General features: G+C 41.5%; 1 protein-coding gene across 2 annotated transcripts; it reads right to left on the reverse strand.

Annotated features, from left to right (window-relative positions):
* Positions 1-5,556: 5,556 nt before the first annotated feature.
* mst1ra (macrophage stimulating 1 receptor a) lies at positions 5,557-23,300 on the reverse strand. Of its 2 annotated transcripts, none has more exons than XM_086041021.1 (21): positions 23,232-23,300; positions 20,601-21,884; positions 16,367-16,537; positions 16,164-16,283; positions 15,915-16,085; positions 15,646-15,812; positions 14,961-15,090; positions 14,752-14,888; positions 14,012-14,194; positions 13,808-13,907; positions 13,365-13,595; positions 13,126-13,272; positions 12,045-12,207; positions 11,871-11,960; positions 11,481-11,684; positions 11,321-11,401; positions 11,069-11,250; positions 10,828-10,937; positions 9,878-10,043; positions 8,091-8,227; positions 5,557-8,011 (listed from the first exon to the last, which is right to left on the reverse strand). In XM_086041021.1, exons 2-21 carry the CDS (start codon positions 21,816-21,818, stop codon positions 7,780-7,782), a joined length of 4,140 nt encoding a protein of 1,379 aa, XP_085897147.1. In that variant the 5' UTR covers positions 21,819-21,884; positions 23,232-23,300; the 3' UTR covers positions 5,557-7,779. The 2 variants fall into 2 exon arrangements, with proteins under 2 accessions (XP_085897147.1, XP_085897146.1); XM_086041020.1 differs by having other exon boundaries at positions 11,481-11,687.
* Positions 23,301-23,976: the final 676 nt, after the last annotated feature.

The following is a 23,976-nucleotide window of genomic DNA, read 5'->3' on the forward strand; positions in this document are numbered from 1 at the left end:
CACATACATTTTGGTGGCAATTGATTGCCGTTTTTGGATGTTATGAGCAATGAAAGTGCAATAATTTCCATAGAACGGTAGGGGGCGCGGCCATTGTCCTCATTATCTAAGGGCGTTATTTATGGAGTTACTTATTTCCTAATTTCTCCCAAATGTATTGATAAAATAGAAAATGACCACTCTTCATTTTCCAGATCAAAAAATATATAAAATGAACTTGTTAGTGAAAATATGGCTATCCCGGCCCCACCATCACTTTAACTCATATTCCACTAATGCAATATCAATCAGAATGCCATGTCTCAAGTAGTTTGCCTGCTGGGAACATATTCGTGAAAAAAATATGTTTGGGTTGATTTCCACTTTAAGTGTGCAGCCCGCTTTACAATCGTCAACGCTAACCATTTTCTGAGCAGAACATGAAGAAAAAAATCACTTTTGATACAACCAACTCAACTGGATATGTCCTTGATAATCTTTTAGAGACATCCAACAATTGCGCCTTTGTTGACTTTAATCGAAAGGAGTGGAAATGCTCAAGTTAGGCTATATGTGTATACCGCAATTTATGCATTGTCTCTTGTGCCACCCTAAGCCTACGCAGTCTGCAGGCATATTGATAACAACATGTATAGCTATTAACAAGTACAGTTAGCGAGGAGTGTGCCCACATGACGTCTAAAGCACTTTCATTACTCTGCACATTTGTCTTTCAGCATACTCCCCATCTGTGAAGAGATTCACTCAGAGACTGAGTGAGAGAGTGAGAGCGAGATAGACGGGAACAAACATAACACTTCTCTCCATCTGTGACCTCCCAGCTCCTCCATCCACTCTGTGAATGCGAGTGCAACAATGGAGGAGTGTGACAGAGAGCGAAGAAGATTGCCTCGTTATTCAGGTATGTGCCGATGGTAGGCGAGCTCAAGGATAGCACATACGATTCAGAGGGGAAGAAAGAGTGGCAGAGAGTGCTGCTAAGGAATGGATGCAGCAGTGAGGAAAGTTTTCTCTATTAAAAAACAGAAAGACGTAATTTCCTCAGCAATATAACACCTACATATGTGTTCATCAATTCATATGCAGCATTAGTAAAGTAAAATCAGAGATTTGTTTCAAATACATTATAGGCCTACAGTACATGTTTAAACTTAATTGCTGAAAACATTTAACTGTTTCACAGATTTTCTTGAGTGAGTGAGTACGGCTAAAATGGCAACCAGTGACACACTTTGGTGTCCAACATGAGTTACTCCTCCCCATGCACCACATAAGAATTTGCGCTGCCCAGCGACGTCGTCAGGCAACCAGACGGCAGACGCAGTATGTTAATCGCCATACCATGGCCGGAAGTGGAACCCGGGAAGCGTTTGTGGCAACTAGCTTAAGATGGTTGGGATCGCTGCCTCCTTTTCATGTCAACCAACTAGCTAGCTCCCTTAGCTAGCCGGCTAGCTCTCGTAAGATTCCATCCTAATGTCTCAGGTGGATGTCTCTCTGCTATCCTCTGGTTTACCTGCTCCACTTTTGACTCTTTTCCATCTGCAAAGCCATTTTTTTTTCATTTATTTATTATGTTCCAATCAACGAGCATACTGTAAATTGGATTGTGTGCTTGTTTTATGATTATAGTCCACATCAACTCTTCAATTTTGAAGGTATGACACCTAAGATAATTTCACGTTAAACTGATTGGACTTGATTAAGAAAGACACACACCTGTCTATATAAGATCTTACAGCTCACAGTGCATGTCAGAGAAAATGAGAATCATGAGGTCAGAGGAACTGTCCAAGGAGATCAGAGACAAAATTGTGGCAAGGCACAGATCTGGCCAAGGTTCCAAAAGAATTTCTGCAGCACTCAAAGTTCCAAAGAGCACTGTGGCCTCCACAATCCTAAAATGGAAGAAGTTTGGGAAGACAACAAACTCAGCCAAACTGAGTAATCATGGGAGAAGAACCTCAGTGAGAGAGGTAAAGAAGAACCCGAAGATCACTGTGGCTGAGCTCCAGAGATGCTTCAGTCCTTTATGGCAGAGTGGCCCAACGAAGCCTCGTCTGCATAGAGTTTGCCTAAAAACACATGAAGGACTCCAGGACTATGAGAAATAAGAGTCTCTAGTCTAATGACACCAAGATTGAACTTTTTGGTGTTAATTCTAAGCGGTATGTGTATAGAAAACCAGGCACTAATCACCTGCCCAATGCAATCCCTACAGTGAAATGTGGTGGTGGGAGCATCATGTTGTGGGGGGTTTTCAGCTGCAGGGACAGGGCGAATGTTTGCCATTAGAAGGAAAGATGAATGCTGCCAAGTACAGAGATATCTTAGAGGAAAACCTCTTATAGACTGCTTAGGACCTCAGACTGGGCCGAATGTTCACCTCACAAAAGAACAATGACCTGAAGCACACAGCTAAAATGATAAAGAAGTGGCTTCAGAACAACTCTGTGACCGTTCCTGACTGGCCCAGCCACAGCCCTTACCTAAATGCTAAATGGCTATCACTTGTATAGCACTTTTCCACCTATTAAGGCCCTCAAGGCGCTTCACATTGAGTTCACATTCACCGACTGATGACGCAGCATCAGAAGCAACTGCGGGTTCACTATCTTGCTCTAGGATACTTCGACATCATCACAATGGCCGAGGATCGACCCCACAACCTCTGGGTTGGGAAACGGCCACTCTACCACTGAGCCATGCCGCCCCCCTTAACCCGATTGAGCTTGAGCATCTCTGAGAGACCTGAAAATGGCTGTTCACCATCCAACCTGACAGAGCTGAAGAGGATATGCAAGGAAGAATGGCAGAGGATCCCCAAATCCAGGTGTGAAAAAACTTCCAGAGAAGACTCATGGCTGTATCAGCTCAAAAGGGTGCTTCTACTCAATACTGAGCACTGTGTCTGAATAGTTATGACCATATGATATTTCAATTTTTTCTTTTTTAATAAATTTCTACATTTCAAGTATTGTTTTTCTGTCAAGATGGGGTGCTGAGATAAAATGGTCTGAACCACCAAGTATCCATTGACTTCCAGTTTCAATGGATGAGAGTTATCAAGGTATGTTAATGCTTTTTGGGTTGAAATTGCACTTCTAATATTTATTTATTGATAGTTTAACATCTTTATGTAAATGAGAGTTCTTTAAAGCCTTTTTTATATTTTGTTGACCATAACTTAAATGATAGAGGGGGCTATAAATGTACATCAGTGCTCCAATACGAGTTTTCACAGAAAATGGGCGTTGGCTCCCATATCCCCCACACACCCCCTTCAAACAAAAACCCCACCAATGAAGGAAACTAAAAATGTTTTTTTTTCTTTAAATATTGAAAACACTTCTTAAAAAAGAAAATCTTTCCTTTTCTGCTTCTAAAAACCTGACAAACATTTGAGGGATCTTGACAATGTTTAAAATCAAGCCCCAAAAGCAAATCCAGCCAGCTTTTTTAAAATGTTTTTTTTTTTTTTTTTTGTAATAAGTGCCTCAATGCAGAACAGCATGTGCAAGGTACAAGCACAAAGGCCAACACGATCGCATTATTCCCAATGAGGCGGATTCCTCAACAAATGTACTGAAGTCTTTATCAAGAGTCTGAAGGGGGGGAAAAATAAGTTTGTCTACTTTGTTATGAAACACACAACAAACAGTTGCCGTATGGTATTTGCAGCATAGAGCAGTGCGAGTGGGAGTGTAAAATATTTATAAATATGCATACTCAAAGACAACAAAATTAATATTTGAAGCGGCTGTAGGGGTCTGCCCTCAGCCTTTTCAGCTATTGCTCATTCTGGGCTGGCTCCAAGTGGATATGTGTGCGTGTGTGTGTCAGTTGTGGCTTGGATATTACTGGCGTCAGGTGGAATCTTTTCTCCAAAGCTGTTGAGATGTTAACATTGCATCATCAAAGACAACATTTCCAATAATTTCGATTGACCAAATTTGGACAAAGAAGGTTTCGGTCCGACACCAGTGTTTACACACTATGATTGTGGTGTTGTCATTACAGTTTAGCTGGCTTGTTATGTTAATTCAACCTATCTTATTTCTAATTTACTAATAATGCCAAACCCAAGACTCCATACTCAATTAATTTGTCATTGAAATACATTTTAAAATTAAAAGGGACATGTCATGCATTTTTCTGCAGTTCAAAACAGTTAACAGGTGTCTTACAGTTTTTCTTCCATTGGTTTGGCTAATTTATTGAAACAGAAATAACATTCATAAAACTAAAGGTCATTTGGCCATGCAGGCTTACAGTTCTGTGCAACAATAAAGCTCATTTGCAAAAGCTTATATCTCTCCCAAATCACACATGCTTCAAACTAGATCCCTTTCTCATATAAGGAGTCAGTACCACAAACATTGCAAAGATCCTTCTCAATTGGATCAAAAGGATCTTTGCAATGTAAGGACGGATGCCCTTTAAAAGGACGAGGGTGGGCAGGGTCGGGGATGATTATTTTTATGAATAAGGACGATGGGACAATGACGGAAGGGTGCCCAGGTCGCGGATGGAGGACGGACTGCCAAAATAGGGTAAAGTGCCCATATCTGGATATGAGCTTTTGCAATGAGCTGAATTGTTGTGCAGAACTGTAAGACTGTGTGGCCAAATGATCTTATGATCTAGTTTGATAGTTTAATAAATGATAGTTTTAATAATGTCATTTCTGTTTCACGAAATGAGCAAAAACCAATGGAGAAAAACTACGACTTTGGAAGCAGTATTATGAATTGCACTTAATTGTACATCAAATACTGCAGACTATCATACAGGACCTGTATTTCATTTGTGGATGAGTTGTTTATAAAATAAAATATTTTTAGTTTGAACCACACTCTATCTATCTATCTAACGACCGACCGAGCGACCGACCGACCGACGGACCTACCTACCTACCTATCTATCTATCCATCTATCTACAAATTATATAAGCTATCTATATTACCATATAAACTCATTTTAGAGGCATGACTTATTTATAGAGGATAGGCTATTGCAAATGCCCAGTGCATCGATTAAGCAGAAGCATGTAGTTTTTCGCTACGGTTTCACAAGGACAAGAACTTCCCTTATTGACCCCTATCATCGCACTTTTGTATGTACTTGATTTGGTGCTGATGTTTTTTATCTTCACCAGCAGAACACATTTATTAAATTGATTTCAAGTTAAAGGTGGCACGGTGGCCGACTGGTTAGCACGTCTGCCTCACAGTTCAGAGGTCATGGGTTCGATCCCGGCTCCGGCCTCCCTGTGTGGAGTTTGCATGTTCTCCCCGTGCCTGCGTGGCTTTTCTCCGGGTACTCCGGTTTCCTCCCACATTCCAAAAACATACATGGTAAGTTGATTGGACACTCTAAATTGCCCCTAGGTGTGATTGTGAGTGCGGATGTTTGTCTCTGTGTGCCCTGCAATTGGCTGGCAACCGATTCAGGGTGTCCCCCGCCTACTGCCCAAAGACTGCTGGGATAGGCTCCAGCATGCCCGCAACCCTTGTGAGGATAAGTGGTATAGATAATGGATGGATGGATTTCAAGTTACAGCAGCAGGATTTTCACTATTTATTAAGGATTGGGGGTGGGGGTTAAAGTTGGAGGAGACAGTGCTTAAAAAGAAAATTGCTATGTACAATTGCTATGAACCTTTACAGTTCAAAACATGATTTTGAGCTACAATGCAGCAAAGCCAGTAAGATGGGTCCGCTGGGACACTTAAAGCCTATATTTGTTGAGTTTGCCTTGAAATACTGCTGAACTTAAATAATAAGCCTTGAAAGTCATTACTGCAACAAAGATGAGTCCAGTGGTTTTGCAGATTTTGGATGCTGGGATGCTACGGAGGTGTTTGTATAACACCTTTAATGTAATGTTGAGTACTGAGGCGCATCACTGCGGCAGCATATCAGTGGTTACATCAGTGGAAGTCCTTGGGTGCCTTCTAGTGTTGGCAAAAAGTACTGCCCCAACCTCATAAGACCATGTCCAGAGAAAGTATCACTGATTAATCTAGAGGGTTCTCAAACATTTGAACCCAGGGACCCCCTACAATACTTTTTTTTTATATACCGTCATAAATGTAACCCTAAACGTACCCCTAAATGTTATATTGCCTATTTTCCAGAAGAAAAATATTGTAATGTTACGATAACACTAGTATTCACATATGTGTTATGTGGATAAAATCACATTTTTCAAAGATAAAGTCCCAATATTATGATATTAAAGTCAAATTTTAATGAGGGAACTGAACTTCAAATATGCAACTTTATTTTCGTGATACTACTCCTTCTAGAAGAGATACATTTATTCTTAAAAAAAGGACAGTATTCTTGGAAGACAAAAAAACACGTTCTTGAAAAAAAGTTGGCCTTTATTCCTGTAATAATGAACCTTTTGTTCTATAATAAAATTTTAAAAACATCTTTATTAATGTAGTGATGTGAGATTTATGTGATGTGTCATAATCATGGTAGGGAGGATTTTTTTTTGTTTATTATGTTATGAATTTGTATTAAAGGGCGCAAATTCTTTTATTGAAAATTCTTTTGTGGACCCCAAAGCTACAGCTTTCAAACCCCCAGAGGTCCTGGGACCCAACTTTGAGAGCCCTGATAATGTATAAGGCACACCTTGACAAATAGACTGAGTTAATCTTCATCCACTGCACTGGTTTTACATGTACTTGACATAATGCATATTGAGAGAAATTATTAATTACATCCACAAAAGGTGTTCCCTGAGCTTATGTTAACATTCATTTAATGCCAACACACTTACACAAATGACTAAAAATGTACGGCGAGACGAAAGTTTACATTCATTTGGCCTCACTTGTATTTCACATCCATTTTTTTTTCTTTTTTCATATTTTTATGTCAAGCTCTGTTTTGCTCAAGATCAGTTGTTGTAACAGGATGTGGAACTTGCAGTGACACGCCAATCACTACATCTGGATTTGTACTACATGTCCAAGAGCCTAATTCCAATTTCTTACAAATATCTTTTTTTTTTTTTTATTTACGTGTACATTTCAAGTGACATATAATGCTTGTAAGTAACTGGAGTAAACAATAATACAGTATATTAGTAACACAAACATTCTGTTTTGTTTAGTTGGCCTGGGTCGACATCCCTCATTGATTCAAATAAGGGAAACCTTATTGTTAATGCTTTTGTAGATTGGAATCTAAAAATATGGTCCAAATATTATTTATTAATCAATTTAGTTCATCTTTCTGTCCCAGTGACAGTTAGTGACCTGGTAGAACAATAAAATGCTCTTCCACTATAAGGTACAATTAGCCCGTGTCATTCATACTACAGAGTCATAGCTTTGTGTTCTACTAAATAGGCCCAGATTTCACACTGAGTACGGTAAATCAAATTGAGATGAGCTTGTTAATATTTCAGCTTTTTGTGACATTTTTTGTTTGGTGGCATTTATGCTACACTCACTGTGGTCACATGGACAGGGTGTATCTCATCTGAGCATATCTACATTTTCACCCACATTTAGAAGTGGGCTGATTCTGTGTTGTTTTTTCTATTTATGCTGCCATGACTCGGATCCCCTTTGTGCCACTTGGAAGCAAAAAATTGGAATTGTGTCTCTTGAACCATGCAGTGTAAATCCCACATTAGTCCTCAGCACATAGTGTCTTTCAATGTAGATAACACATGATAAATAAACAAATTCCCAGTAAGTCTCTTTTTGTAATCCTGAAGAGCTGGATTGTGTGTTCTTTTCAGTTTTCGAGGTCCTTAGCTGCCATCTTGACCGCTTGTGTCCGACTCTGAACCCTCTGCCTCATCTGCAGACGCAGTCAGTGAGGGGTAAGCCCTGGCCTGGTCTAAATTGACATAGTTGACATTCAGGTTGATGTAGTGCTCTCCCGTTAGACAGGACAGAATGTGCTGCACGTCTGCGACCAAGCTGTGGAACGTCGGCCTACGTTCGGGCTCCGGGTCCCAACACGCCAGCATGATGGAATATCTGTGGAATGAACGCATGAGAGGTGATTGCGCAAACATGACGAAATCATGATGCTGATGTCATTGGAATAGTGTCTTACAGACTATTAGGGCAATACTGTGGCTGAGGTAGCCGACGACCCCTTAGTAAATAATGTGTGATGTCATAGGGGTCCACTTCTGGGTATGGACTGGCTCCTCTAGTCAGCAGCTCCCACACCAACACGCCATAGGACCACTAGAAGAGATGTTGGAAAAGTGAGCATTCGGCTTCATGGAGTGCTTTAAAACACTAGGACTCCCATTGTTTTTAAACCTACGTAGAACTCCCAGGCCGGGTCATTTGACCAGGAAGGGAGCGGTGTGTCGGGGGATAAGCCGAGCTATTGTTATGTTAAAGTATATTAGCCCCAGAAGCCATCCCCCCTGCTTCCAGATGATTGCCGGTTTCAGTGAGCTTTTGTTCTTTGACCATTTTGAACAAGAATGAGACAATTTCAATCTAAATTCATTTTATAGCCCCTAAAATTCAGAAAAGACTAAAGCATAATATCCAACTATAAAAAAACATTTTTTTTCCTATTCTATTCTATAATTTGACATCCTAATCAAGACATTTTATTTGTGAAAGAGTCCCTTTGACAATTTGAGACAGTTTTTTTGTGAAACAGTCAGTTTGAAAATTTGTGGAGGTAGAGTTAACACATCTGCGTCACAGTTCTGAGGGTCCGGGTTCGAATCTCGTTTTTGACCTTCCTGTGTCGTTTGCAGCCTTCCTGTTTGCATGTACCCTGAGTAATCCGGCCTCCTTTCACATTCCAAAACATGTTAGGTTCATTGAAGACTAATGTCCATAGGTGTGAAAGTGAGTGTGACTGGCTGTATGACTTTATGCTCTGCGACTGGCTGACAATCAGTCCAAGATGTACCCCACCTCTCACCCAAAGTCAGCTGGGATAAGCTACAGCTCACCCATGATTCAAATACATTTGCTAGGCACTGTAAATGTACATATAAAATAATGTACATGATGCTCATGACTGTTCATATCATTCATTAAATACAAATTAATTCGAATAATTTAAGTGATAATGTACATTAGTGTCGTGGGTGAGTTGGAGCTTATAACTGCTGACTTTTTGAGAGAGAATCGAAATTACACCCTGAACCGGTCATCAGTCAATCACAAGGCACGTTTTGGAATGTGGGAGGAAACCAGTGTACTAGCATGGGGAGAACAACAAACTTGAGATTCTAACCCAGAACCTCAGAACTGTGAGGGAGACGTACTCACCACTAGTGAGTGGTGTTGTGGAATGAGGAATTACAAACTTCTTACAGACAAATTTAGCCTTTAGAAATTAATCAAGCATAGCCTTCAACCACTAAAACTCAACTCAAACAATAATAATGTAGTAACAGCATTTTTTTTTAAAACTCATGGATAATAATAATCATCATTTTTAGCAATTAAAGCATCAATTAGGTTCAATAGTTCGGCATATTAACATGACAAAAAAAAAAGGATGTTGGTAATTACTCATGCTGTTTATAGGACCACTGTGGCATTAATCTTACATTGGATGGGGTCCAATACATTTTTTCAACACTGTAAAGGCATTCTCAATAACAATATGCATATAAAAAAATATATATAAAAAAAAAGCTTAAGAAAAACAAATTGTTTTACAATGTCAATTTCATTGGAGGAATAGCTATTGACAAATATGCTGTACCAGTACTTAGAGCTGAACGATTTCGGAAAAAATAGTACTGCGATTTTTCTGACAGAATTTGTAATTTCGATTCACAAGAATTTGGATGCAGGTCTGGTAATGTATAATAATGTTGTGCATGATGAGTGAACACATGCGGCTTATTTACTCACCACATCCGACTTGGTGGTGAACTTCTGTGTCTGCAAGCTCTCGATGGCCATCCACTTGACCGGTAACTTTGCCCTCTTGTGGTCTTGAATACTGTAGTACTCTTTGTCATAAATGTCACGTGCCATGCCAAAGTCTGCCACCTTGACGGTGAAGGTCTCATCCAGCCTTATGAGCGAGCGAAGACAACACTCGGTCAACATATGAGAAGTTATCAAATGTGAATTTTACTGAGTGAAATAAGAATTTGATCCCCTACAGCATAGCCTGAATGCTGGCTCCAACTGTTGGGAAGATTCCTACTGTATGTAGTACAAACAATGATCAATATAGCAAAAGGCTGGCTGGGAAAGTGACACTCATTGGTAGCAAAGTGGAAGATGCATAAAATGATCACCCTCGGTCTGGACCTTCATGTCATGCATTGAAGGGCCAACGAATGGAGCCATACTGTCAAATCTTGTATTAAAAACCTCCTTGCTTCAGCAACAACACTGAAGATGGTTTGTGGATGAGTCTTTCAGCTGGACAGTGACCTGATGACTTACAGCCAGAGAAACAAAGGAGTGGCTCGAGAAGAAAAAGTCTCCAGACCTCAACCCAATAGAAAACCTGTGGAGGGAACTGAAGGTCGGCAGTTCCAAGCGGCACCCAAGAAACTTCAAGGGTTTATAGAGTTTCTGGTCAAAATCTTTCCTTGCCAACAAAGGTTTCTCTACACACCAAGTACTAACTTGTTGTTTTGCTTTGGGATCAAATTATTTCACTTAACAAAATGGACAACCTTAAATAACATTTACACTGTTTCTTGTGCATTTTTGACAAACAATCTGTTTGTTACCATAAACAAATAATTGCAAAAATTAGAGACTGTTAATTACTTTCTAAGTGAACAAACTAACAGAAATAATTATTTTCCTCAATGTGTGTGTGATATAAGGTTCACACTCACATGCAGTTTCGTGCTGCCAGGTCTCTGTGCACAAATTTCTTCTGTGCTAAATACTGCATACCCTTGGCGACCTGCAGTCCAAAGCCTATAAGGTCTTTTACTGTTGGATTCTGTGTAGGACAATTGTAAACGTCAAACAGAGCAGACTTATCCAATGATTTAAAGCACACACTTCCCCACAGGTTTGCAGAGCAAACATTGACAGTCAAAGGTCCCAGGAGGTTTGATTGTGAAACATTACCCTCTGTGGCGAGCGGATAAAATGGCGCACGTCGCCGTGCTTCATGTACGGCAGCACCACCAGGGGGAGCCCTTCTTTGGGCAGCATGATGCCAAGCAGAGACAGAATGTTGGGATGGTGGAAGCCCTTCATGATGATGCCCTCTCTCAGAAATTGGTCCACTTCCTTTAGATCAGTGATTCCTGTTGACACATTACAGCCTTAGGAAGAAAAAAAACTCATTAAGACATTGATAAAACACTGTTCACATACGATTCAGTGATTTAACAGCACAGTGGATCTCTTGCTTATTGCTGTCCTTCAGATATCCATGATACACAGTCCCAAAGTGACCTGAATAAGAAGAAAAATGACTTGGAAAGTGTGCAACTGTTGACTGATGACTTTCCAGTGCCCCAAAAGCATTCATTACCTTTGCCAATGCTCTGACTATCTTCAATTCTGAGCATCTCGGCGGGAATAAGGACGTCCTTGACCTCGTCGAGTAGGTCAGAGCTGAGGCTGATCATTGAGACGCTGTCCCGCGGAATCAGCGGAACAGCGAGGTGATCATAGCTGGCTGCGTACAGCAGACCTTGAAAGGCCATTCCCCCCGAAGCGGATGTTTGGCCGGAATCTACTGAAACACAAAGAGACGGATGGACTGTAGAAAGTTGTCATGTAGAAAGTTTAACCGTTCATCCATGGGGAGAACATACAAACTCCACACAGGAAGGCCAGAGCCAAAGTTTCTAACACCAAACTCCAAACTGTGAGGCAGTCATGCCGGTTCTTCTCATATCAGTATGAACCAGTGTCTCACCCTGCCTGTAGTCACCCGTCGGGGACATTTCAGCGTGGCTGCCCATGCGGTTCATCGAGAGCCTGGTGCTTAAACGATTCTCAATGATGGCTGAAAGCACAAATGTGATTAAGCGGCAATGAAACGCTTGAAGCAGAAACTGTGACAACTGTTTACCAATTGCTGATGCCTCACCTCGCTTCTTTTTTCTCAAATGAATCATAACGACTAGTGCGATTCCGGCGCCCACCACTGAGGCGAAGATTACACCCAGCACAATGGCAGCGATGACTGAGTCGTGATTGTCGTCCTCATAGAGGACAGTGCCCACATTGTGGGGCTCGCCGTTCACAGAGACCTATAGTAATAGATGGTATGCACTCAACAGTCACAACATTGTGTACACCTGCACATCTTTTTAGACTAGCCCCGCCCCTAGATATATTGGCTATGAAATCCGTACTCTGCGTTGACCCTGCATTAGAAAAGAGCAGAGTCATTTGTGGAGTGACTACAGAACCACACCTTTAAAACAGACTCATTTCACCCATCTAGGTGAGAAAAAGAGAAAGAAAAGAGATTTAGATGGAAGTGTGTCCCAGAAACCCGAGAACCATTTTGAACTGTAACAAAAGTATACTGTTTCCTTCAAGAGGAAGTCAACGCAAACCTTTTTTTTTCAACAATATGTTCTATGCATGCCCACTAGTTGAAACGGGGCATTCTGATGAATATTGCGTTTGTGGAATAAGTGCTAATCCACTTGTTTTTAGCCATCTCTGGGGGCGGCCATTTTGTCTTCTGTCGACTGAAAATTACATCACAGCTGCTCACAACGACCAATCACGGCTCAGATTCAGAAAACAGGTCAGCCATGATTGGTCGTTGTGAACAGTTGTGATGTGATTTTCAGTCGACAGAAGACAAAATGGCCGCCCTCAGAGATGGCTAAAAACAAGCGCATTTTGCTGCTTTATTTATATTCCACAAACGCAAAATTAATCAGAATGCTGTGTTTCAACTAGTGGGCCCGCTGGGAACATATTCTTGAAAAAAATATGCTTGGGTTGACTTTAAAAACATTTACATTGCAAAATCACATGTATTAGTCGACAGTATGAGTAGTAATATGACCATAAGCGTATTTCTAAGCTTGTGTCATGTCAAGAATTCTCATGTTATCCCCCTCGCATGGAGCTAAATATAAAATTAATGCTGTGGATGGTAAATGTATTTACAGGTAAAAGTCTGGAGTTTGGTAACGTTACTATCTCACCTTGACAGGCAATCCCTCGCTGGGGATCACTTGGTTCTTAGGAATCCTGCAAGTCAGCTCATTCAACAGAACTTGGGCGTTACAGTCCATGTCACCGATTGTCATGGTGATCTTCATGCACTGGTTCACTGTGTTCAGTTTGTGATGCTGTTTCAAACATATTTACAGGTTGTTTATTATTATTATTGTACACATGCGATGCTGGGTGGGTGGGGTAACGTAACTGTGTGCAAACATACGTGCAGTGAAACTTCAGTCTCTCCTAGTTTGAGGAGCAAAACGTTGTCTTCGTTTTCAAATGGGATGACTTTGGCATCGGGGTGGTAGTCAAACCGTTTCCTCCAGATGTTTTTCTTGCCGTCCATGTGAATGAAAAGCTCCCCTATGTCTGACCTGTCTTCCGACACATGGGACAGAAAAGCGGGGGCCTGGCACGTCATGTGGGTAGCGTTCCCTGTACTGTTACATTCCTGAAAGCAAATGATCACATTTAAGAGGCAACGGCCACACTGAAAGAATAAAAAAATAATTGAAGCTTCAAGCATTGATAAATGTGCCCTCACCCCATTTATCAATACTTCAATTATCTTTTTAATTTGCAAAAACCTAGAATGACGAAACATACAGCAGGTCACATTGATCCATGAACATTTTTGGTCTATAAAAGGGGAGTAAAACTTACCAGTGTGTGGGGTTCCAATGGGGAGCTTTTGGAAGTGTACTGAAGCACAGTTTTGTGTGCAGAGTCAAGATTCTGACCACCGATCTCTAACATGGAGCCACTAAAGGACAGCATAAATAAGCAAATGAGCAACAACTTGATTTACATGAAATAGATACCGTAATTTGTATTGTATCACTTTTTGATCATTTCATTCCATTGTACCTGCTGAAACTGCAATGAGGATACACAGACGTTATAACAGGGTTTTTCTTGTAGACGAATGTCTTAGCGGTGGTGACCTCGAAGTTGTCGATAACCACTTTGACGGGAACACTCCCAACATTTGTTGCAGCCGCGGTGAGGCATACAATTGAAGACAATGTCCCACTTCCTTCCACAGCAGTACTGGAGATAATCATCATATGTGGTGTGAGGGTTGCACTTATATCGCTAATCATGACTAAAGTTTAGCATTTTCACCCCGTCCAATCAAAGTCACTTAGGGCCTGATTATGGGATAGTTCTTTCAAACTATCCTGAGAGATGACCTGTGTTGTAGAGTTTGTTGGAATGATTTTCCCTCACAGATCTGCTTTCTAATTGGCTATCTGTTTGTGACTTGGCCTAATTTGGTGATGACCACACACATCAGAATTTACCATCGTAAATATTCAAATATTCACATTGTCTTCTGAGCAGATCTGTGAGGGGAAATCACATTTGACATTTTACAGGATATATGGATAATTTTTCAGAGACATCAAATATCGGGTCTGTGCTGTTTTGATCGCAAGGGAGGCGAAACGAGATTTGATGGTTTGTGTGTGCCCAGCAAGTTAATGCAGGGGCCAAGGAAGCACAAAATTATCTTTCTAAGATAACTCATGAAATGGGATTCCACTAATAGTTTGAACTTAACGACTATGATGATATCGATGGTTAGATAGTCTTGTTTTGCTTACCCTTGAATGTGACACTTTTTGTCTGCAATGAAGGCTTCCCTTTGCATCCCAGAATCAAGGTTGTGGCCCATCAGTGTTACAAGGGTACCGCCAAAAACGGGGCCATGCTCAGGTCTGATTTGTGTTATGCTGGGCTCCTGATTAGACACATGAGAATTCCTTTCATCACAATCACAGGCCTTCTAATGTCTAACTTTTAGTCATCTCACCACAACAGAGAAGCCAGACACCCGAGCTATGCCTTCGATGGAGTACTCGGCCCTCGTGTTCCCCTCGTGCACTTCCAGAGTGATTGTCAGATTGTCTTTTGACACTTTCGCCTTCAGCTTGCATACGAGCCTGTAACCGAAAAAGTATAGTATGACCTCAAGCCAAAGAGAGAGAATTCAGCTTAGGTAGACCTCTAGAGGATCAGTGTCTTGTAGTGTCTAGTGTAGCTGGACATATCTGGAGGGTGTCAAATGGTGGTTGGAAATGTGTCCGCTGTATATGTGACGTACACAGATCAGGACACTAATATGCACGTATGATTAATTGGCTTGGTGATGAAAGTTTGCCCCAAGTGCAAATACAATTCATGCTTTTACTGTCTTTATGCTTAGTGTCTGTGCAGAGTACAATGAAATTTCAAGACTATCAACGCATTTAACTCAGATGTGTTACCCAGTATCAGAAAGCTTGATCTTGGTTATATTCTGGGTCAGCTTTGCTGTATCCGCCACACGCTGTCTTGATTATACAACAAAATCTCAAGACTATCAAGTCATTCTGTAGCGAAATGTGCTGCCCAGTGTCAAAAAGCTTTCCCTGGGGTTACAGTATGTTCTTAGGCTGCTTTTCTACAAGAGCAGGTGATGTTCGTTGCATTGTGTGTTTTGCATGTTTGCTACTCACACTTGGCTTCTGCTTTTGCTAGGCAGGACAGTACACATGGTCCCTGAGCCCACAGTGACTTTGTGGGTGACACTGTTGTTGATGGGCGGTCTCTGAGGAGATTGAAACTCTCTCCCGCAAAGCGTCAGCTCAGTTTCCCCACCAGCTGGTGCCGTTTTGGGGAAAAACTGCAGATGAAAAAAAAAAAAAGAAAAAAAAAAACAATCAAACCCAATTAAGCAGTCCAGTAATCGTTGTCAACTCTCTCATTGAGCTGGCTGCAGAGCTACCTCTATTATGACTGGCGAACAAGAATGTTTATTCCACAGCGAGGCACACTCATCTTGCCTCGAGCACATTCCCGAGCACCAGCCGCAGTTCATGAAGCGCGGGGACATCAAACACATGGCGCATGTCACAAAATGTGTACAGCCTGGTCCAATCGTAGGCACGCTAAACAACTGGCTCGGAGATAGAGGGACACAGTGGTGAAGAGACGCTACAAACATCATCGATGATGGATAATGCAAAAATATTACCTGATTTCCAGCCACGAAAAGAAGTGAATCATCATTGAAGATAGTTGCTGTTCTAGATATTGGCATCTCCCCAAGAGAATAATTGGCAAAAACGAAGGGTGTGTCAATTGTAAGAATGACCTAAAACCACAAAGGTAACATCAGTACGGTAAAGCAAGTAGTATGATTCAAATGTAGTGGCCGTCAAAACTGAAGGAAGCTACCTGGAAAATTCTTCCATCGGAAGTCCCAAAGTGCCCCAGAGTTTTTCTCCCACTAATGGTAACCAGGATAGACGTGAAGAGGACATTCCTCATCTGACGATTGAAGAGGTCTATTCTGTAGTATGGTTGTGACACCAGTGTGGGTTTGTCTGTGCATGTGGCGTTGCCCGACTGTGACAAACACAAAAAGACCAAAAGGAGAAATGACTTTTTGGTCGCATTGTATTTTGTCTGTTGGACTTTCTTCTGGGTATACTGTATGATCCAACCTCTTTAGTTGACACTTAAGGCAATCTTTCAAAGAACCCTATAGGTGCATCTCAATAAATTAGAATATCATGAAAAAGTATGTTTCTTTCAGTTCAAGTGAAACAGATTCGTTAACCACAAAGATAAAATACTTTTCAGAAGAGCAATTCCTACTGTATTTCTACAGTCAATCCAGAAAGTATTCACGGTATGATATTTTTTTTCTCTACATTTTGTGATGTTACAGCCAGGTCCCAAAATGAAATAAATTAAGTTTTATCCTAAAAATTCTAAACACAATAGCCCATAGTTAAAACTTCTAAGACGTCATGAGTATTTACAGGCTTTGCTCAGTACTTTGTTGATTTACCTTTGACTGAATTACAGCCTCAACTCGGTTTGAATTTGATACCACAGTATCTTTGGGCAGATTTGTCCATTCCTTTTTGCAGTACCTCTCAAGCTTCGTCAGTTTGCAAAGGGGAGCGTTGGTGCACAGCCATTTTCAAATCTCTCCATAGATGGTCCATCTGATTCAAGTCTGGACTCTGGCTGGGCCACTCAAGAACATTCACAGAGTTCTCCTAAAGTCATTCCTTCATTGTCTCGGCATAGAGTTTTTGTCTGTGACAACCTTTGCCCCAGTCTAAGGTCCTGAACATTCTGGAGCACATTTTCATCTTGGATATTTGTGCCGCTGAAAATCACCTCCCACTTCTTGATGCTGTCACCACCATGCTTCATTGTATCGATGGTATTGGTCAGGTGATGAACAATGCCTGGTTTCCTCCAAATATCCACGCCAAAGAATTCAATGTTTGTCTCATCAGGCCAGAGAATTTTCTTTCTCAAGGTCTGAGAGTCCTTTAGGTGCCTTTTGGCAAACTCATAGCAGGCTTCCATGTGCCATTTTCTAAGGAGTGGCTTTCGTCTGGCCATTCTACCATTACAGCCTGATTGGTGGAGAGCTGTAGAGATGGTTGCCTTTCTGGAAGGTTCTCCTCTCTTCACAGAGGAGAGGACCATTGGAGCTCTGAAAGGGTGACCATCGGGTTCTTGGTCATCTCCCTGACTAAGAAGCTTCTCCACGATTGCTCAGTTTAGACGGGCGGCCAGCTCTAGGAAGAGTCTTGATGGTTCTGGCCACTATGCTCATTGGGACCTTTAAAGCAGCATATTTTTTTTCTGTACCCCTCCAAAGATTTGTGCCTCAAGATAATCCTGTTTTAGGGGTTGACAGTCAATTCCTTTGATTTCATGCTTGGTTTGTGTTCTGACTTGCACTGTCACCTCAGAGACCCTATGCAGTATAGACAGGTTTGTCTTTCCAAATCATGACCAATCAACTGAATTTACACAGGTGGAACTAAATTAATCACTAGGAACCTCTCAAGGATTATCAGTGTAAACATGATGCACTTAAGACCAATTTTGAGCTTTCTCGCAAAGGCTGTGAATACTTGTGTACACCTCAATTCTTAGTTTTTTATTTTTAATAAAGTTGCAAAAATTTACAAAAAAACAAAACCTTTTTCACGTTGTCAATATGGAGTGTTGGAATATTTCCCATGTCTAGATTCTACACCCATTTTGAAATGAGGCTGTTACAACAAAATGTTGAAAAAAGTGAAGTGCTCTGAATACTTTCTGGATGCACTGTATATTTCAAATAATTTTGATTGTTTCTTATATAATATTACATTTCTTGAGATGGTGAATTTGGGTGTTTCTCTACCTGTAAAATATAATCATCAAAAACTACTAAAAAAACCCAACAATCATTAAATATATCACTGTGTGTGTGGAGTATGACTTGAACTACAGAAAAAAAAATCCCTACGATATTCAAATTTATTGTGATGCACCTGTACATGTTTTTGGACTGTGGGTGGAAGATGGAGGGAACCAACTCAAGCAGCAGGAAACCATGGAAACTCTTCTGTTGAGATAAGAACCCAGGATCTCCCTATTGGGAAAGACCAGTGTTAGCCACTCATCCACTGTCTCGCATTCTTCAAACTCAAACCATTGCTATTTAGCTGCTATGTTTCTGTTGGTGGTTCTTTATTTATTTCACTTTTTTGTACATTTATTCTTGTCTGCTGTTTTTATTCACAGATGTAGCCCGCCTCCCATCCTTCAGTAAGAGCCAATTTCCTTCCGATCTGCTCCTGCTTTGCCCTTTCAGGGATTCAGGGACCACAACCATGGTAGTACTTTCACTCATTTACGTTTGTCCGTATGTTTCCCTCGGTATGTATCAACATTCACATGCACTTGTGTATACATTTAAAGAGGAAGTCCTCCACCTTGTCTACAGTCAAAAGTAAGTGTGCCATAAAACTGCAAGGACAGACTCCATATGTTGATTGAGCGTCTCAGAGCAACTTAAAGTGGACTTTTGAAGCTCTCACACGTAAACACTGAATAAGAGCAGTTAATTACCGTAAAAAAAATGACTGTTAAAAAAGGTGAAAAAAATTCCACTTGGAAACTGTCTTAACATGTTCTAGCATGCGACTCTTTCGGTCGTCTCAGGGTGCACTCCACTGTGACAACATTTTTTGAGCGTATTAAACTTAAACAATTTGAAACTGGTGGTTTGAACACCACAAGTATCCCAGAATATATTCCATCGTCTTCCAATTTCCTGTCTGAGAGCAGTCCCACCTCCCTTGAAATTCCACCTTTTTATCAGCAGGATTTATTACGCAGTTGTTGGCAAGCATTCCTTTCCGTGTACACACTGCTGCTCAAAGGACACGGTTTGAACTCCATAAAAAAGGAAGGACCACACCTTTAAGCGAAACCAACCTTTGCTTGTAACTCCTGAGATAAGATGGCGAGCTGGCCACTTTACTCTGCATGGTCATGCAAATTTATGACAAACGTTTTTATATCTGGTGTCTGTCCTGGCCAATGTAACGCAGTTGTTATAGGAAAACCAGAGCATGGTAACGTGCTCTACTGACTCATGCACCCCTCCCAGGCTTGTCATTTGCCTGGTGCTCTTTCTCACACGTTCATTCATTCCTCTTTGTGAGATTTACTGCACGTAATATGCACTCACTGGCCAAATCTTTACAGTGTAATGATACTCAGCGCTATAACAATGATAAACATGTTACTAAAAGGGACATATTATGGAAAAGTAACTTTTTAATTGATTGTATGCCAATCTGAGTGGTATGGTTTTTGGGATCTTTGTTTCATTCTTGCTTTTTTTGACTGGGGGGTTGGTAGCTCCAACCCTAATCGTCATGGTAACAAAAGCTGCTCCCACTTTGGGACACCCTGAAGTAGTTGGATGAGCAGTGGCTTATTTGTATAAGACAGGACATTCCTCTCAAAACAGGATGATTTCTGTGAGGCTACAAATCGACTGTATAACTTGTTGATTTGTTGATCCTTGGGGTATTTTGATGAAGGCCTGCCATAGACATGTTATTAAAACACCGCAGAACTGTTTTGAATTGTCAAAAAGTACAATATGGCTCCTTCAAAGTAAATACAAAACAGCAAGGCAGAGTTTACTGCAATTTTCTCACGGGTTCCAGTCTCAATTAAAAAAATGTCTGTACCAAGTTGGCACACTGTCCCCATGCTTGCAGGGAGTACATTCAAACGCCATGCAGGACGCCCGGAACTGAGATTTGAGCCCCGAAACTCAGAACTGAGAGGCAGATATGCTAAGCACCAGTTCCGTCCGACTAGGTCATATTTACATGGAAAATGTGGCATGACTAAGGCTGGTTTCACACTGCATGGTTCAAGAGACACCATTCTGATTGTTTGCTCTCAGGTGGCACAATGGGAATATGTATTTTGGCAGTGGAAAGAGAGAGTTCTGCTCAATACAACATTTTCTAACAGGAAGTTTTTCTCACGATTCTTGTATTGGATCTCATTAGAATTGTGAAAGTGTACCAAATGTTGTGGTCATGGTACCTTCCTATCTTGGACTTTGTACCACAGACTTACTCACCTCATGCGGGCAGTTCTCACACATCTGAAAATGACACAGCCCTCTGGATAATTGTTCCGGTCCAGACCTGCAGCAGTCCTCGACACCTCTGTCAATCTTGCCGTTGACGTCGCTCAAGGAAAAGGCACACAGGGCCGAGTTCTTTTGGGGTTCTCCCCCCACATTCACCTGCGCAAACACACCATACAGGATGTCCTCGCTCTCATCCACCCTCAGCTCCAGAGCCAGATCCTTTCCCGCATGGCCGAAGTGGGCTGCCATGAGTCCATTGTACACGATATCCTTGTACGGCTCTCTTCGCCGTCTCTTGGGCTCGTACCTGCACTCCAGCACCAGCTCACGGTACATCCACACCTCGTGAGTCTCCACGGGCAGCCGCCCTAATCGGGTCTGAAAGGCCGAATCGTCCATGGAGGGGTTCTCCCGCTGCAGGGATAGGAAGTAGACAAACCCCCGGGTGGAGAAGCTGTAGATGTAATCAATTCTGTACGAATCCCTCAGGTGGGGCAGCACTGTCAGGCCCTCCATCACCGTTTGGAATCCATCTTCGGTAGAGAGCGGCCTGACCACAGACACCGACCTGCGAGGGAACTTCTGCACCACTTTATTATTAACAGAGGCTGCCACAAAGAAGTATGACGTGGCTGCCTGCTCCACAATGGTGACCTTGGTGCCCAGTGGACTGGCCAGACAGTCCGGGCAATAAGAGGGGGAGTTTTGGTCTTCTTTGTATAAGCACTGAGGTTTTGGTGGCATGACCACGACGTCGATGAAGAAACAGATGCCGTGTTGGGTACTGCCGCATACGTACAAGTAGGGCAGAAAAGCCAGCGCCGCATCCAAGAGCAGCACCTCGTTGTCCGTGTCCACCGGGTCACTGGGATCTACTTCGATGTTGCACAGGTGGCAGGTTTTACACTCCGGACTCCCCACCGGCCCTGTTTTCACCTCCCACACTCTGCTCAGCTTGTCATCCACAGCCTCCACCACGTTCCGTGAGGCCACATACACCTCTGGGGTGAGCGGGTTGGCTGCCACGTTCTGGATGGGATGCTCCGTTTGGAAGCGTGGCAGTGTGTATTTGACCGTGAAGTCCACCTGACTGCGGGGACCCACAGGGCACGTGTGCTGTCCCGGGGAGATGTCGGCCCGTATCCACGTGCTTAGTGTCAGCAAGGTTGCTGCCCATGCCAGCATCTCTGCGGCACGGCCCCTCATGTTCGGCGGGCTACGTGGAAGATGCCCTTTTGGGAGTTGATGCCATTCTTGAGGAGCAGAGGAGCTCTGCGGGAGCACATGTTGAGCTTTTATAGGCAAAACATTCCTTCTTTTGGTACTACCCATCCATTATCTATACCAGGGGTCTTCAATCCTGTTCCTCGAGGACCGCTGTCCTGCCTGTTTTCCATTTCTCCCTGCTGCAACACATCTGATTCAAATGATCAGGATCATTATCCAGTTTCTACAGACCTTGTTGATTATCTGATCATTTGAATCAGATGTGTTGCAGCAGGGAGAGATGGAAAACAGATAGGACAGCAGACCTCGAGGAGTAGGATTGAAGACCCCTATTCTGCACCATGTGACAACAATAACCCAACCAACAACCTGCAAAACCGCATCGCAGTTTCTAATAATTTGACCCGCTGTGTGGCGATAAATAAGCAAGCAAAGTCTTAGATACTTGAAAAATGATTCAAAGAGCAACTTTGAAGTAATTTCTGTTTACTTAAACCTTTGCCCAAATATACTAATTAACAAATCACCTATTCATTTTTCATATGGCTTTTCCTCATCAGGGTGATGGGTTAGCTGGAGCCTTTTTGGCACCAAATTAACAATAAAAATCATTAGGGGTTGTTGGGCCAGGGGGAGTCAGCCCAAGCCAACTATGTACTCTGTAACCTTTCATATTTGTACTACTCATGAATAGTACAATAATACATGTATTATTGTATTGACACTGCCAGGTCTTGGTTTATTTTATGATTTTTTTTGACACAGGGGACGTGGGAGATTTTTGTTTGATGACACTTTAATATTTGCTCTAGTTATTTACATGAAATTTGAGGGTCCAAGCATGCAACTTGTTCCTTAAGTGTAACCATAGCCATATGGGATACATACAGCATGTGTCACTTGAAATGTACATAGAAATAGAGAGTTCAAGAATTAGCCACTTGGACTTGTCATTGTAAATCCAGCCAAATAGAGGAAAGACGGTATCAGTTATTTGTATTATTCTGGATGTGACTGGAAATACACTGACATATGAGAGGGAAGGCAGTTTGAAAAAGAGAGGAGCTGAGTTGTTAGAGGCAAGCCATGACCTGCTTTGACAATGTGATCACTGATCAGCAACCATGGAGACTATGGGATCACAACCATGAATAAACGAGTCCAAAAGCTGCATTTCATTAGTAGTAACATGGGGGAAATGCTAAAAACTTAATAAGCAGTAACGATTCTAACAACACACTTAAGGCTTAAGGCCACATTGTTATACTTTTTTATAAGTGAAACTACAATTAATGTCACCCTAAAATGTTGTATGTCTACTTCCGACAAATCTTTGTTCATGTTTAAGTTTAAAAATGAAATGCCCCAAAAGGTGAATGGGTTGGTGCTCACCTGACACAGGATGACTGGAAGTCTATGTAGTCTGAGCAGAGTTCAGGCTGCCACGCAACTCCAGTCGTGTCAAGCAGGCTGTAGTGGTAGCAAGATAAACCGGATGTTTACTTTCTTCACCTTCAAAATAAAATTTGAAGACAACTGAAATGCCAAGCTTCACAATGGAAAAATTATATATATATATATATATATATATACTTAAAATAAATATATTAATTCAATTATTACTAAATATTTTACAAATAAAAATAAATATAGTTAAACAACAATAATTAAAAAGTTTGTCAAATTATACTTAAAAAATATTTGATTAAATATACTGTAATTAGAAAAGCATAATACGGAAAAATATTAATACAATTTACAATTCAATAGAATTTATACTATTAATGAGTGCATTTTTCTTTCATAAACTCAATGTATTTAAGCCCAAAATAATAACAATTAAAAAAAAATCCAACCACAATAAACATGATTCACAACCTATTAAAAAAAAACATCTTCCAACAATAAAACAAAGTCCACTTCTAATTTTGGGGGGCGAGGGGGGCTGGGCGGGTTGCAAAGGTAAAAAAAATCTACTTCAAATGAAATTATTTTGAAATGTATGAATAAAGGCGGCACGGTGATCGACTGGTTAGCACGTCCGCCTCACAGTTCAGAGGTCGTGGGTTCAATCCCGCGACCCTTGTGAGGAGAAGCGGTATAGATAATCGATGGATGGATGGTATGAATAAAATGA

Source organism: Filicampus tigris, chromosome 9 (assembly GCF_054856515.1).
Source record: "Filicampus tigris isolate MCC_2025a chromosome 9, RoL_Ftig_1.0, whole genome shotgun sequence".
Classification (NCBI taxonomy): Eukaryota; Metazoa; Chordata; class Actinopteri; order Syngnathiformes; family Syngnathidae; genus Filicampus; species Filicampus tigris.

Coding starts and splice junctions, on each gene's coding strand:
- mst1ra (XM_086041020.1), bottom strand. CDS start 21,818: ATGAGGGGCCGTGCCGCAGAGATGCTGGCATGGGCAGCAACCTTGCTG. Junction 12,208..13,125: donor GCGAGGGATTGCCTGTCAAG/GTGAGATAGTAA, acceptor CTATTACTATAG/GTCTCTGTGAACGGCGAGCC. Junction 11,402..11,480: donor TAGTCAGAGCATTGGCAAAG/GTAATGAATGCT, acceptor CTTCTTATTCAG/GTCACTTTGGGACTGTGTAT.